General features: G+C 37.3%; 1 protein-coding gene and 1 long non-coding RNA gene across 8 annotated transcripts in view; both read left to right on the forward strand.

The window, feature by feature from the left end:
- Positions 1–1,341: 1,341 nt before the first annotated feature.
- LOC149034685 (uncharacterized) overlaps positions 1,342–13,910 on the forward strand; it is a 340,415-nt gene continuing 327,846 nt past the window's right edge. For 2 of the 7 annotated variants that reach the window (XM_089194403.1, XM_089194402.1), the window contains exons 1-3: positions 1,342–1,595; positions 1,902–2,187; positions 2,324–2,404. In XM_089194403.1, coding sequence (XP_089050529.1) covers positions 1,593–1,595; positions 1,902–2,187; positions 2,324–2,404 — 370 coding nt within the window. In that variant the 5' untranslated portion in view covers positions 1,342–1,592. Of the gene's footprint in view, positions 1,596–1,901; positions 2,188–2,323; positions 2,405–2,931; positions 3,944–3,969; positions 4,693–4,960; positions 5,403–13,910 lie in introns of those variants that run through there. The other 5 variants (XM_089194401.1, XM_089194400.1, XM_089194404.1 and 2 more) reach the window with 4 other exon arrangements.
- Positions 5,654–11,381, forward strand: LOC149034686 (uncharacterized). Its single transcript, XR_016183107.1, has 4 exons — positions 5,654–7,301; positions 7,934–8,121; positions 9,510–9,580; positions 9,765–11,381. It is a non-coding gene; the product is annotated as an uncharacterized LOC149034686 (long non-coding RNA).

A 13,910-nucleotide genomic window follows, 5' to 3' on the forward strand; every position in this document is an offset into this window, starting at 1 on the left:
GGAAGAAATCAAAGAGATGAGCCCATGTAAAGGTGAGTACTATTCAATGTTAGTTTTTTTGTACTTGGGGTGGTTAAAATGAGCTCCTATCTACATTTCGTCGGACACATTCGGAATTTGTCGTGTGCCAGGCGTTTGGGCTCCTGCATACATAAAGTTGAGTTGTCTTTAAATGAGAAGAAAAAGAAGAATTCATATGTGTTGGAAGAGGAAGCCAAGAGACAAAAAGCGTAGGAAATGAAGGACCAGATGTAAACGTAAGGAAATTTGATACCAAGAATAAATAACTAAATAATGGGAAAGGTTTAGCTAAAAGTAATTTTAAAGCGGAAATGATATATAATAATATATAAAATATCAAATCAACATTTTGCTCGGTGTTTGTAATGTTACTTTTGCGATCATTTAGCTTCTCATTGAACAATTTCTATACATCACGCAAATGTTTTCACTGTTGTTTTCGATTGGACTCAAATCCACAAAACTCAAGTGAAAAGTGACACCGTTTGAAATGAACGTGGAGCATGGGAAAAAAAAAAAAACGGAGCTGGGAACCAAAAAAACTATAAAGGGCGGGTACCAAAGCAAGGGCAAGGAAATCCTATTCTTACTTATTGACAGCTACCGCCAACTAATAAACATAGTCTGCATGCCAAATCAAGATGCACAGGTCTGAGATAATCAAAACACGTCTTTTGTACGAATAAAGCAACAACACAACCATGGCAACAATGACAACAACAGCCCTAGAGATCGACGGAATAGCACCGCTCCGGGTGGACTTGTTGGTAGTCCAAAATGGCGCATGGTAAGAACAAATCTGACTAGGTTTCGATCTTTCAGCGTTTTGTGTGTTTAAGAACAGTGAGAATTCGGAAAGATTTTGTCGCGGCAAGTGGATCTTTTCGCACGTGAAATGAGAATAAAATGCGCGCGCTTCATTCAGGAGCAAAGGTATCAAGAATCTCAGACTGTAGCAAGTGGAAAGGATACCAGGTAGGTGCGGACAAGGGATAGGCACAAAACGAAATATTTTCAAGACAACATAGTACTATGGAAAACATTGCAAGTTGGAATTTCTGAACAACAAGGTTTTTTCGTATTCGTGCAATAGTTCGGTATTTTTGCACGCGCCTACAGGTTGGAGAAAGACTTATTTACTAGCGAGGTTTCGTTTATACTGAATTGCTAATCTCATTCGTCATTCCTTTTTGTTTGAAATAACTTTTTCAATTTTTGGGGATGATCGCCACCCTTTGCTTAAAAGGAATCTCCTTAAGAAAAGTGTCAGGGCACGGCGTGGACCCTGGTTACGAGTCAAAACACTGTCTTTACAGGGGAGGGGCAGGGAATAGATTTATGGCTAAAACATGGCGAACTTTTCTAACGATCCCAATCGATCGTCTGGCAGACGTTATGAAAGGAGAGTATTGGAGAGTATTGGACAGAGTATCTCTGTCCAAAAACGTGAAGGAGAACACTGAGTGATCGATGGAGAGGAAAGCAATCTTCAGCTGCTCGTTCATTTTCTTCAAACGTTCACTTTAGTATGGCGGCCGTTTCTTTGTCGAATTGCTGGACACTCAATTTATATGGTGAGGGTCTTATTGTCGTAGAAATGCAATAATCTACCTTTTTTTTTAGTACCAGGTTCTTGAGTTTAAATATAGAATTTAATGTATTCACCGGCTGGCTTCAAATGGGGTTTCATATGAAATAAGTGTAGTACATGCTGTGCTTCAGGAACAATTTGTATTAAAAGAATCAATCATAACATGCAAATGCCTTTTTTAATCAATCATTGTCATTAATATTATAACAGCAAATGGGAAGATTATTTATACTTTTCTCTTTCACAGTTTTTCAGCTAAGAAATAATTATAATGATTTATTACTTTCAGAATGCTCCTCCCAGTTCTAGGGAGTCAATGAAAATCAATGAACAGCAGCTCGACCTTTACATTGAGAGAAAAATAGAAGCTGCTGCATCAAGCTTGGGGGACGTTGTTGTAAGGGTATCAAGCAGCACTAAACAGTCAGAGAAAGATTTTGGTAATAGAAGTGTATCATCTTTAAATGTGTGTGGAATCTTGACATCATCCTATAGTGAAGTGACACCAAGTCAGAGTCTTACTGCAGTCTGTGAGCCTGAGGGAGGAACTCCAGTCCATGCCCCCAGTCAAGAAGGTAATTACTGCTGTTCCATGAGTATGCTCTATTGCAATAAGTTCAGTCATGGCTACCATCAGCCTTTTGTAACCCAGGTGGACTATTATCCCAATCTGTACTTACTTAGGATAGTTAACTTTTTGTATTACTGCAGTCTTTGAGCCTGGAGGAGGAACTCCAATTCCAGCTCAGAAATATGAGGCCTCCCCAGCAATTGATGCCCCCAGTCAAGAAGGTAATTACTGCTGTTTAATGAGTATGTTCTATTGCAAGTAGTTAAGCCAAGGGCTGCAGTTAGCCTTTTGTATATTTCAGTTGGAACATTCTCTCAATCTGTTATTACTTAGGATAGTTAACTTTAAATTTTTGTAAAATTTGCCAGTGTTTTAACTCTTTAACTTAAATATCTGAATGTTAATTCTCTCCACTAGCTGCTACACATTTCCTTGTAAATTAGTTATGAGTATTTGATTAGATCAAGGTAAAAAGTTCTACCAGATAAGTTTGAGAATTCTCACTACCTGTTTGCTGGATAATGTGTGAATATTACAGGAAGAAGTAACATGTTAAATAGGGTTAAGCTGAAGAAGGAGTCATTTGCAATTATTATGTATTTGTAGACTAAGTATAAACCTCGCCATGGGTGAACATTAGTTGATGTTCTATCATGGGGAATAATCAAGGAATTTTCTGTGAATGTTTATGTATCTACTAAACATATAAATAAACATTCAAATTGTCAACCATTTGACCTCTTCATAGTGCTTGTTCAGGAAAGCTCTGACCCCCCTGTTGATCAACCTCCCCTGAGTCCCCATGATCACCTTAGCCCAGTGGAAAGAAGATTGGAAGTATAAAGTTCAATGGAACTTGCATTTGGTATAAAAGAACCTTTGATTTATTTAATTTTGTATATTCATTCATTAAATTTTATTAATTTTATTTTCACCTTCATTTGCCAAATGATGATGTAAGAGTGTCCAGTTGGCAAATGGTGGCTGTTTATTTTCCTTGGGATAACCTAAATTATCAGTGGGCTCATTAACAGTCACCCTAGGCTTATGAGAAGGAATAGTATACTTAATAATGTAGACAGTTAACCTGTTTAAAAATCAAGACAGTGGTTAAGAAGTTCAATCAACATGGGCTGATAATTGATTAATGATTGAATGATTTTATTCTTGAATAGAAATCCTGCTGGTTCAGAGGGCAGCAAAAGTCTTCAGCAGTTATGCCAACAACAGAGGACACTGAGAAAGGTAACTTGTAAAATGTAACTTTATTTGTGGTGAAGAAATTAAGGCAATAACATTGTATCATGCTCAGGGTTTTACTGACAGTAAGCTCTTGTATCTGATGAGTATTTTCCTATGAATGATAGATACAATACCTAAAGGTGAAAGGTTTTTTTTGATGTTAACCATTTTGTATTGCATGAGATTTCAACTGCAAGGTGTGTGAAAAGTTGTGTGATTGTCTGGGTTGAGATAATTAATGTATAATTAATTTAAGGATTTCTTCTGATTAATTACCTACAGTTGAATTAAAAAGAAAATGTCAGTATTAAACAAAAATTTTTCAAACCATGCAGACTCACAGGTTGAAGTACATCGCACTACTTTTGAACAATCTCATCTTACTTGTGATTAATATGATGTCAGCTCTTTCTCCACAAAAAGTGGTGAGTGATTGAAATTCCAAGGGCATGAGTGTTTGGTTCATGTAGTTTAAGAAAATAAGTCTTAATAGTGGTATGATAATTTTTTTTCTGAAAGGAGTTTTCAATATTTCTTTATTCAGATCACTGTGATGAATCAGGCAATGATGTTTTCCTTTCGAACACTGGGAAGGTACCTTTGGTATCAAAACTGTTCTGGAGGTCAAAATAAAAGACGCTTACTGACAATCTCTGCTCGTAAGTGAGAGTATTTCTTTAATTCTATGTTAATGACTAAACTATGTTAATGACTATGTTATCCAAAAGAAAACTTTTTAAGGTGGTAATTAGATGCACACTCTGCTCAGGATATTTGGGATCCAGTTGAAAGTGCAGTGTAGATACTCACATAATGGTTATACACAATTCAGTTATTCCCTTTCGTGCAAAATGCATTGAAATTGAGGTAAATTTTTTGTTTCCTGTAATCCAAGATTTTACATCTAGTATTACCAATCATTAACTACATGTGGGTTAATCATCTTTGTTTGATCTCTGAATTCAGAAATGAAGAAGTCAGTGACAAGATTTTTCTTGATGTACTCAGTACATTAAGAAAAATCTTGTCACAGACAACTTCACAGTTGTTATTCATGGAAAGGAAGATGGTGCAAAGCTTTATTCATTATAACTATAATGTGGGTTAATCATCTGTGTTTGATCTCTGAATTCAGAAATGTAGAAGAGTAAATCAAGAAAAATCTTGGCACTGACAAATTCACAGTTGTTATCCATGGAGAGGATGATGGTGCAAACCTTTGTTTGATTCAATTGGCAAAGAAATTCTACAAACTATTAAAAAATATGTAAGAGAAGTTTGTACTGATGGAAACATATACCTACTTCAAATATTAGCAACCAAATCAACAAAGTCAGAAGTCAGATGATAAATTTGGTGAATTACACTGGTACTGGTAAAAAGCACCATGATGCTGATAACTTTGCACATCAGTCCAGATGTATTAACAATTATTTTGCTGATAGAGTACAGAATATGGTTTTATCTGACAGATTTTGGTAAATTAATGATATAAATTAAGCTGTAATGTCTCTTTCATTGCTTTTTTTCTGCAGGTTCTTTGAAGGATTGAACTTTTGCATCATTTATAGGCCAAATTCACCCTGAAAGCTGTTTTCAAGCTTGCCAAACCATTCATCCTGTGAGTATAAGAGACAAATACTTTATTTTATAGCTGAAAAATATGATACTGATTGATTTTTTATATTCTTGTGAAATTAAAACCAAGTGAATTTAATAAAAGTGATTTTACTGCACTTGGTTGGAGTTCATAAAAATAAAGCCATTGACATTAAAAAATGCAATCAGAAAAAAAGCAGAGACTGTTAGAAAGAGATTATCTGGTTTCATTAACTGAGTTTGTAAATAGGTCTCTGTAAAGAATTTTAAAGCTGATGTTTCAAGTGTTGTAGTCCTTTGTAAGAGCAAAAGAAGGAGTCTATTAGAACTGAAAGATAAAGCATGACTGTGAACTGCCTATAGAAGGGTTAAATGAGATTGAACACGTTGTAATAAATTCTGTTATGCATGTGAATGGCTGACAGGCTCAAATTTCCATAGAGTGTATGCTAAGATTTTATGAATGTGAAAAATATTTTTGGTATATTAGACAATGGAAGTTTGTGTTTTCAAGTAACAGCAAGATTAAAAAGAAATTTTCATTGAAAAACATCTGTCAAAAATGGGAAGTTATTAAGTTTTACTATTAATAATAATGCCTGTCATTTGCTGACAGTGTTCATCTTTTTCTAGGAACAATGTGTGAAGCAAAAGATTTCCATGGTAAATGATGTTGGTGAACTTGTTTTGTTCCGCAGTAAGTACTTCATTAAAAGCTGTATGAAGTATATGCTAGAAAAGAATATGAATGCATTTGTTTAGCATTTTCAAATATTGGAATGGCATAGCAATGAAGGTAGTAACTTTGATGTTGTGATGTACTGGATTGCATTACATTCCATGACATTTAATTAGTGGGTACAAATTATGACAAGTGTAATTGAAAGTTAAAGTGAAGAAGAAGTGAAAACAATTTTAGATTCAAAACTCCTTGGAAAGCTTATTGTTATATTATTAGCATTTAATGTGTTAAATTATGAGTGTTTTTCAGTTGATTTCCTTTTTGTTTTGTTTTAGGTATTCCGGACACAATTCTGTATTATACATAGAATTGTGTCTGGAATACCTAAAGCATGCTAGTTTCTACAGATACCATGTTGGGGTTAGGGGGGGAATTGTTTCATATTGTCTTTTCTCTGTTTATATTTTGTAAACAGAGATTCAAGTTCTGTCAGATTTTTCTATACTTCAATACACCATGTCAGGGATGGGGGGGGGGGGGGGGGATTTTTCTTATCGTCTTTTCATTTCATGTATCAAGATTATTCTAAAATATTCTGCATACCAATGTTGCATGCCACCCATGGCAGATCAGTTGTCAAGCTGTTGCACAGTGATTGACGTATGAAGTACTTTAGAGATTAGAGGTTTCTCAGAGTCCTTGTTTGGCCTACAGTAACAAGATCACATCAGTTTTACCCAATGTCTTCCAGCTATGTCTCTGTTGTGATCATTAGGAAGCACTGAAAGCAAGAGCACTGAAGATGCATGGTAGGGGATCTTTGAGGATTTTCAACTTGTAGGGGCTTTTTTAGGGTTTTCAAATTTAATAGTATCTTCAAGAGAATGAGTCATGACTAAGTTTTAGTCCTTTTAACATGGAGGAGTGCATAATGTTACCGTCATCAAGATCAATTGTGTCTCCTTGTGTTACATCAAAAACTGGCAGCAAAGAACATTGCATACTTATTTTTGGCAGAGACTCTTGAGGATCTCCTTACAAAGAGAAACAAACAGCACTCTGTAGTATTCATCATTTTATTTAGTATTGAATGTGACAGCAACCAATGACTGTGCATTGTGCAGACTGTTATATAGCTAATCACTATAACAAGCTGGGCATATTTTTTTTCATTTTTGTGAACTGAATATATGTGTACTTATTATTTGTAAAAAAAGAGGTGATTATCACCAAAGCAGACTGTTAAAGATGCTTACAGCCAGAGTTACGAATAAGAACTTTCATAAAAAGTTGGGCATATACTATCTCTTAATTTTTGTCAATGTAACGTAATCATGAAGGGTCCAATTAAAATGCAGGATAATTACTTCAAATTTTGCCAGACTTCTTTCAAAGATGTATATTCTCTGACATTGAGGAAATTTTTATATCCCTGACTTTTCCCAGAACTTGCAGCAACAATGTAACAGTTGACTTGAGCAGGAAAACTCCAATCAGCCCAGAGAGGCTAGAAAATAATTGTGCTAAGAAATAACAGTTACCTCCAGCTGGAAAACAGAAAAGACAGAACAGCTTACAGGGGCTGGAAAATACAAGTAAGTACTGGAAAAGAATATTTATTCCTTGCTCTGGTAATCTCAGAACAGCTGTGTGGGGCTTGAAATTAACAGTACTGGAATACAACAGTTAACTCCTGCTGAGAAACTGAGAACAGCTGAGAGGGGCTGGAAAATAACAATGCTGGAATACAAGAGTTATCCACTGCTGGAATTTAGAAACAGGAAACTTTGAAATACTATCATGCTACAATACACTGAGCATGCGAAAATAATTTCCATTGCCTCAATTCCAGTTACTTGTAGAGAGGTCATCACAGAACCCTTAAATAGGATCCGTTTTACCAGTGATGTACAGTTTGCAATACATTAATGAAAGAAAAAATCTTGACCCTTTAACCCCTGAGAGTGACCAGCTTCTAATTTCTCCATACAATATCACACCTGAATCAAGCATTAAAGTTACAAGAATCAAGGATATGACCAACAACTCATAAAGCTCTTGATTTTTAAACAAATTCTCCTCATCAGCACCTTAGGAAATGTATAGAGAATAGTATGGAGAATATGCAAACTGATGTCAGGGTGTAAAGGGTTTATCAATAAATGTATGTTTAAGGTAGCAATCTTATATAGCTATTACTTATTCACAAGAACTTTATTTTATTTAGCAGATTGTAGCTTCAATAGATGCCAGAAATATGTTCATGATGAACTGGCAGATACTGTTTTGTGCATTGTGCTGGTGAAGACAGCAGTGCAAGAATAGGTGAAGATGGAATCAATAAATGCAGAACAGGAGTGAGTCCTAAAAAAACCATGGAAGAGGTTTCTACTGGTTTTGGTGTTGCTTTTCTTGGTAAGTATGAATCAGGGGATTTTGAGGAGGATTATGAAGATATGGAAGATGATCCATTTGTTTCCCCTTCCTCTCCTCCCTCCTCTCCTCCCTCCTCTTACCCCTCCTCTCCTCCTCCTCTCCTCCCTCCTCTCCTCCTTCCTCTTGCCCCTCCTCTCCTCCTCCTCTCCTCCCTCCTCTCCTCCTTCCTCTTGCCCCTCCTCTCCTCCTCCTCTCCTCCCTCCTCTCCTCCTTCCTCTTGCCCCTCCTCTTCCCCCTCCTCTCCTCCCTCCTCTCCTCCCTCCTCTTGCCCCTCCTCTCCTCTCTCCTCTTCCCCCTCCTCTCCTCCTCCTCTCCTCCCTCCTCTCCTCCTTCCTCTTGCCCCTCCTCTTCCCCCTCCTCTCCTCCCTCCTCTCCTCCCTCCTCTTGCCCCTCCTCTCCTCCTCCTCTCCTCCCTCCTCTCCTCCTTCCTCTTGCCCCTCCTCTTGCCCCTCCTCTCCTCTTGCCCCTCCTCTCCTCTTGCCCCTCCTCTCCTCCCTCCTCTTCCCCCTCCTCTCCTCCCTCCTCTCCTCCTTCCTCTTGCCCCTCCTCTTGCCCCTCCTCTCCTCCCTCCTCTTGCCCCTCCTCTCCTCCTTCTCTCCTCCCTCCTCTTCCCCCTCCTCTCCTCCTCCTTTCCTCCCTCCTCTCCCCTCCTCTCCTCCTCCTCTCCTCCTCCTTTCCTCCCTCCTCTTCCCCATCCTCTCCCCCTCCTCTCCTCCTCCTCTCCTCCTCCTTTCCTCCCTCCTCTTCCCCATCCTCTCCCCCTCCTCTCCTCCCTCTCCCCTCCTCTCCTCCTCCTCTCCTCCTCCTTTCCTCCCTCCTCTTCCCCATCCTCTCCCCCTCCTCTCCTCCCTCCTCTCCCCTCCTCTCCTCCTCCTCTCCTCCTCCTTTCCTCCCTCCTTATCCCCATCCTCTCCCCCTCCTCTCCTCCCTCCTCTCCTCCTCCTCTCCTCCTCCTTTCCTCCTCCTTTCCTCCCTCCTCTTCCCCCTCCTCTTGCCCCTTCTCTCCTCCCTCCTCTCCCCTCCTCTCCCCCTCCTCTCCCCCTCCTCTCCTCCCTCCTCTTCCCTCCTCCTCTTCCCCCTCCTTTCCTCCCTCCTCTTCCCCCTCCTCTTGCCCCTTCTCTCCTCCCTCCTCTTGCCCCTTCTCTCCCCCCTCTTCTTCCCTCATTAGACATTAAACAATTGGACAGACACAGAGTTGTCAAATGAAAACGGTATTCAAGGTAATTAATATGTTGACCATTTTTACTCTTTGTCTCTTTGATTTTGTAAAATGAGTTTTTTGCTATATTGTTCCATAACTATTCATCTATATAAACCTTTTTGTTTTTTGTTATTTGCTAATGAAAGCATTGTGTGCTTTTTTACAGCCAGTGAACCAGATGATAAAGATTTTGTCCTGTATGAGCTCCTCAAGCCTCCCAAAGATGCTGCTTATTAGGTATGCAGAATTTGTGAGTGATTTATAGTTTTCTACTGTTTAGGTTTTCTCTTACTTTATCATTATTGTTATGATTATTATTATTAAATATTATTATTATTATTATTGTATACTATACAAAGATGTTTTTGTAACATGTTAAGTAGTTTAGGGGAATATCATTATTATTTTCTTTATTTTATAGTATGCAGAGATGTTCTGCCATCATTATGAAATGTGGAGAGACTGGAAATGGAGGCAACTTGAGGAGAAATACTTTTTTTAATTTTAAACAAAATCTGTAAGGCAAGCTATTTGGCACAGTGTAATACTAATAATTAACCCTTTCACTCCCAAGATCTAATTAGTAATTCTCCTTACTATCTGCCACACAATTCTTATGATGTTAGTTCAGAGAATTTGGTATTGGATCAACTAATAACCCCATGATTGATGTTCTTCTCTATTCTCATTACCTGCCTGCTTGATATTGTATTGATATTGTAAGGAGAAATTCTGTCTTGGTCACTTATGGGAGTGAAAGGGTTAAACACCTAATGGATCATGTGTTCACTTGAACAGTTTTGACTGGGTTTTGAAGCATGCTTAATTCAAGTTATATCCAAAATTCCCCTGCTCCAAATTGTGAATAGTACCTAGACATGGCCATCAACTTGTTAAGCATGTTCACACCAGACCCATGAATTTGTCTACAAAACCTCCTTTGGAATTGTTAGGTTCCAGAGTTTCACATCAAGTGCATTTCCAGAGCAGTAACATGTTAAAAAAAACACAAACATTTAAATCGCAAAGAATTTATTTAAAACCTTGACATTTACAGCAACCCATATAAAAAAGAAATCTTACCAACAATTATAAATGAATGGGTGAATAAAATAGCCTTGACTCCTCAATCTGGTGTCAACTGCTTTATTTTATTCCAAAGTATATAAGGGCAAATTGGAAGGACAGAAAGAGTTACTTTCTATAATCAGTGAAATAGTATTGAACAATTAGAGCCAAATAGTTGCAAGTAAATAAAAGATAGAATGGATTTATTTTATATTAGTGCACTGTGGTCTACTTTATAATTCACAAATTCCGAAAAATCACTATTTCACCTGAAGTTATTTGCTTGAATTATTTGTACTGAAGATGTTGACCATAGAAGTGTTGCATGCTCAAGTACAACTGGAGGAGTTCTTTTTTTTTTTTTTTAACTATCCATTTTTTTTCGTTACATGAGCAATTTAGGCTTGAATTTTGAATTAGTTCAATTATGGTTTGCTAGTGCACCTGGTAATTAGAAAAAATATTTAGCACCAATCACCGCTGCCTGAATGACACAAAAAAGTGTTTATTTGTTCCATACACTTACAGTGTATCCTACTTATCAAGAGAATTTGTCAACGAAGGACATCATACAGTAGCAGGATAAAGGTAACCAAAATTTATATGAAACATTTAAAAAGGAACAACTAGAGTGATTTTAATGAACCCATGAAACAGTATATATGACACCAGCACGCATGTTTGATTGTTGGATCACCCCGTATTGTGTATGGAAAACATGACATAAACCAAAAATGTTTGTAATGCACAGTAGTTTATGACCAATTTCACTGGTTGGATAAAATCACTCTTTATCTTCATCTACAATATCTTGTTTAGAAATAAACTGTGACAAAGCTTTGACTTAGCATTAGCATGAATAGTAGTTATTGCTCAATTGTCGTTCGTGATGCATGTTAATAATGACAAGAATGTAATGCTTGTTAATATTGTCATCTGTTAAAAATTTGATTAAATCTGAATTAACTGAGTTTGGTTTTCTTTTCTTTTCTCGTATAAGCATCCCACTTTTTGGTTAGAGGTCTATCTTGAATGAGATCCTTTTGGAATGGCTTCTTTTGCACTCAACCCTTCAATTATTCTGTTACGATGTTTTATCTGACTGTGCATAGTACCCGTAGGCCTCTACGTAGATGTTCACTTTGCTTGTCAAGCAAAGATAAATCAATAGCTTGCCGTCGATATATGCACATGCATCTGCGTATACAGCGACTTCTGAGAAAATTTCCCATTGCCTGAAAACATTTTTAACGCTAAATTGACTTAAATTCCAAGGGCGTGGGTAATATGCAGACCCTTCTCAACAATCAGAACATCACAGTGGTGAAACATAACACCAAAACTTGTAGATTGATCAATATTTTATAGGGAAGGCTACATTCTCTTTTCCAGCTAATAATCTACATGGAGAAATTTCTCAGTTCTGATTGGTTAAGATAAATGCAGTTTTCAGGTAATTCAGTAGAGAGTTAATTCAGTGCAGAAGAGGGTTAATTCAGTGCAAAGAAAGAAACAAATCAGACATTCTCATTGGTCAATAATTCTCACAGATAGCCAATCAAATTCGAGCCTTGGATGTCGCAACAAAATTTGAAAATTTGCGAGCGAAACAATGGCCGGCGTTTTAAGTAGGTTTTCTTTCGCCACCGCAGCTGATACACAGCTTAAACAACGAAAACACTGTAAAAATCACTGGTTTTTGGTTGTCGGTTTGGAAAAAGTGGTGTTTAGAGAAGGGAATTGCCGAGGAAATCGAAAATTACGAGCCGACCCAGCTTAACACTTTGTTCGAGTGATCCAACGCCGAAATTAAAAAAAAACATGGTAAAACCTCGGAAACGACGATTCCATTTCATCGAAAGTGATTCAAACACAGACTGAACAATTCCTTGAAATGTTTAGCCGGACTTTGAACGTTCTTGCACCTTAAAGATGTGAAGATATCATTGCATATTATTGTTTTGATCGTACGCAGTTGTTTTGACCGAGCGCACGGTTTGAATAAATTATTTTTTGCACTTGATGCGCGCGCTTTGCTTATGATTAATTATGATAGACCATCTCGTATTTTTTTTTTTCGTATTTTTCCTACGGGCTTGTGCAATTTTGTTAGTCTTTGAAAAAATTTACTCGTGCTTATTTATTCCAAATTGCACTCGAAATCATGTGATTACCTATACTAATAATCTACATGGAGAAATTTCTCAGTTCTGATTGGTTAAGATAAATGCAGTTTTCAGGTAATTCAGTGCAGTAGAGAGTTGATTCAGTGCAGAAGAGGGTTAATTCAGTGCATAGAAAGAAACAAATCAGATATTCTCATTGGTCAATAATTCTCACAGATAGCCAATCAAATTCGAGCCTCAGATGTCGCAACAAAATTTGAAAATTTGCGAGCGAAACAATGGCCGAAGATATCATTGCATACTATTATTTTGATCGTACGCGGTTGTTTTGACCGAACGCACGGTTTGAATAAATTATTTTTGCGCTTGATGCGCGCGCTTTGCTTATGTTTAATTACGATAAGCCATCTCGTATTTTTCTGAAAACAGGCTAAATTGTGTCCATTCATCTCAAAATTGGAATAAAATATAACTTGTGACATCCCTGATTTTCCGTTTTTTTCTTATTAATTCCAGAAAAACGGGATAAATTCGGAGAATTCATCCCAAAAGTGGAATAAATTTTAAGTTTCCATATCCGATCTTAAACCCGATCCTCTATTTTTATTTCAATGAATTCCAGAAAAACTGACGGGGTAAGTTATGAGAATTCATACCGTAAGTGGAACATATCCTAAGTTGTCATATCCAATCTTCTTTACCCCGATTTTCCATTTCCTAATGAATTCATTCCAAAAAAAGAGGGTAAACTCTGAGAATTCATGCTACAAGTGGATAATACCCGAAGTTTCCAAATGCCATCGAAGTTTCCAAATGCTCCGATTTTCATTTTTTAGTGAATTCTGGAGAACCGAGGTAAATTCTCAGAATTCATCCCACAAGTGGAATATAACCTACGTTGTCGTGTCAAATATTTCCTGATTTTCCTTTTTTTTAAATGAATTAAATCCAGAAAAACAGGGTAAAATCTGAGAATTCATGCTACAAGTGGATAATACCCGTAGTTCCCATATGCCATCTTTACCCCCGATTTTCCATTTCTTTTTTTCAGCGGTGAATTCTACGATTAGTGCGAATCGTTAGCCCCCCAAAATAAAGCAGTACGCAATAACTTAATATGTATTTCGGCGTTTTTTGTAACGCCCGCTTTCAGTTATTATTATAAAATAATTCAAATAGTACGCGCGCTCCGATTGGCCATAAAACCATTTTACATGAGCGTATGTAAACACGGTTTTCGTTCCTCTTTCATTAGTTATTTTATAAAAGAAATGTAAAATGGTTTCCGTGTTTACATTGCCTGATGTAAACACTTGGGAGGTTGGGAGAACACTCGATAAGCTGGAAACCACTCTGCTTCACGACGTGGTTTC

Source organism: Pocillopora damicornis, chromosome 14 (genome assembly GCF_964200805.1).
Source record: "Pocillopora damicornis chromosome 14, jaPocDami1.2, whole genome shotgun sequence".
Classification (NCBI taxonomy): Eukaryota; Metazoa; Cnidaria; class Anthozoa; order Scleractinia; family Pocilloporidae; genus Pocillopora; species Pocillopora damicornis.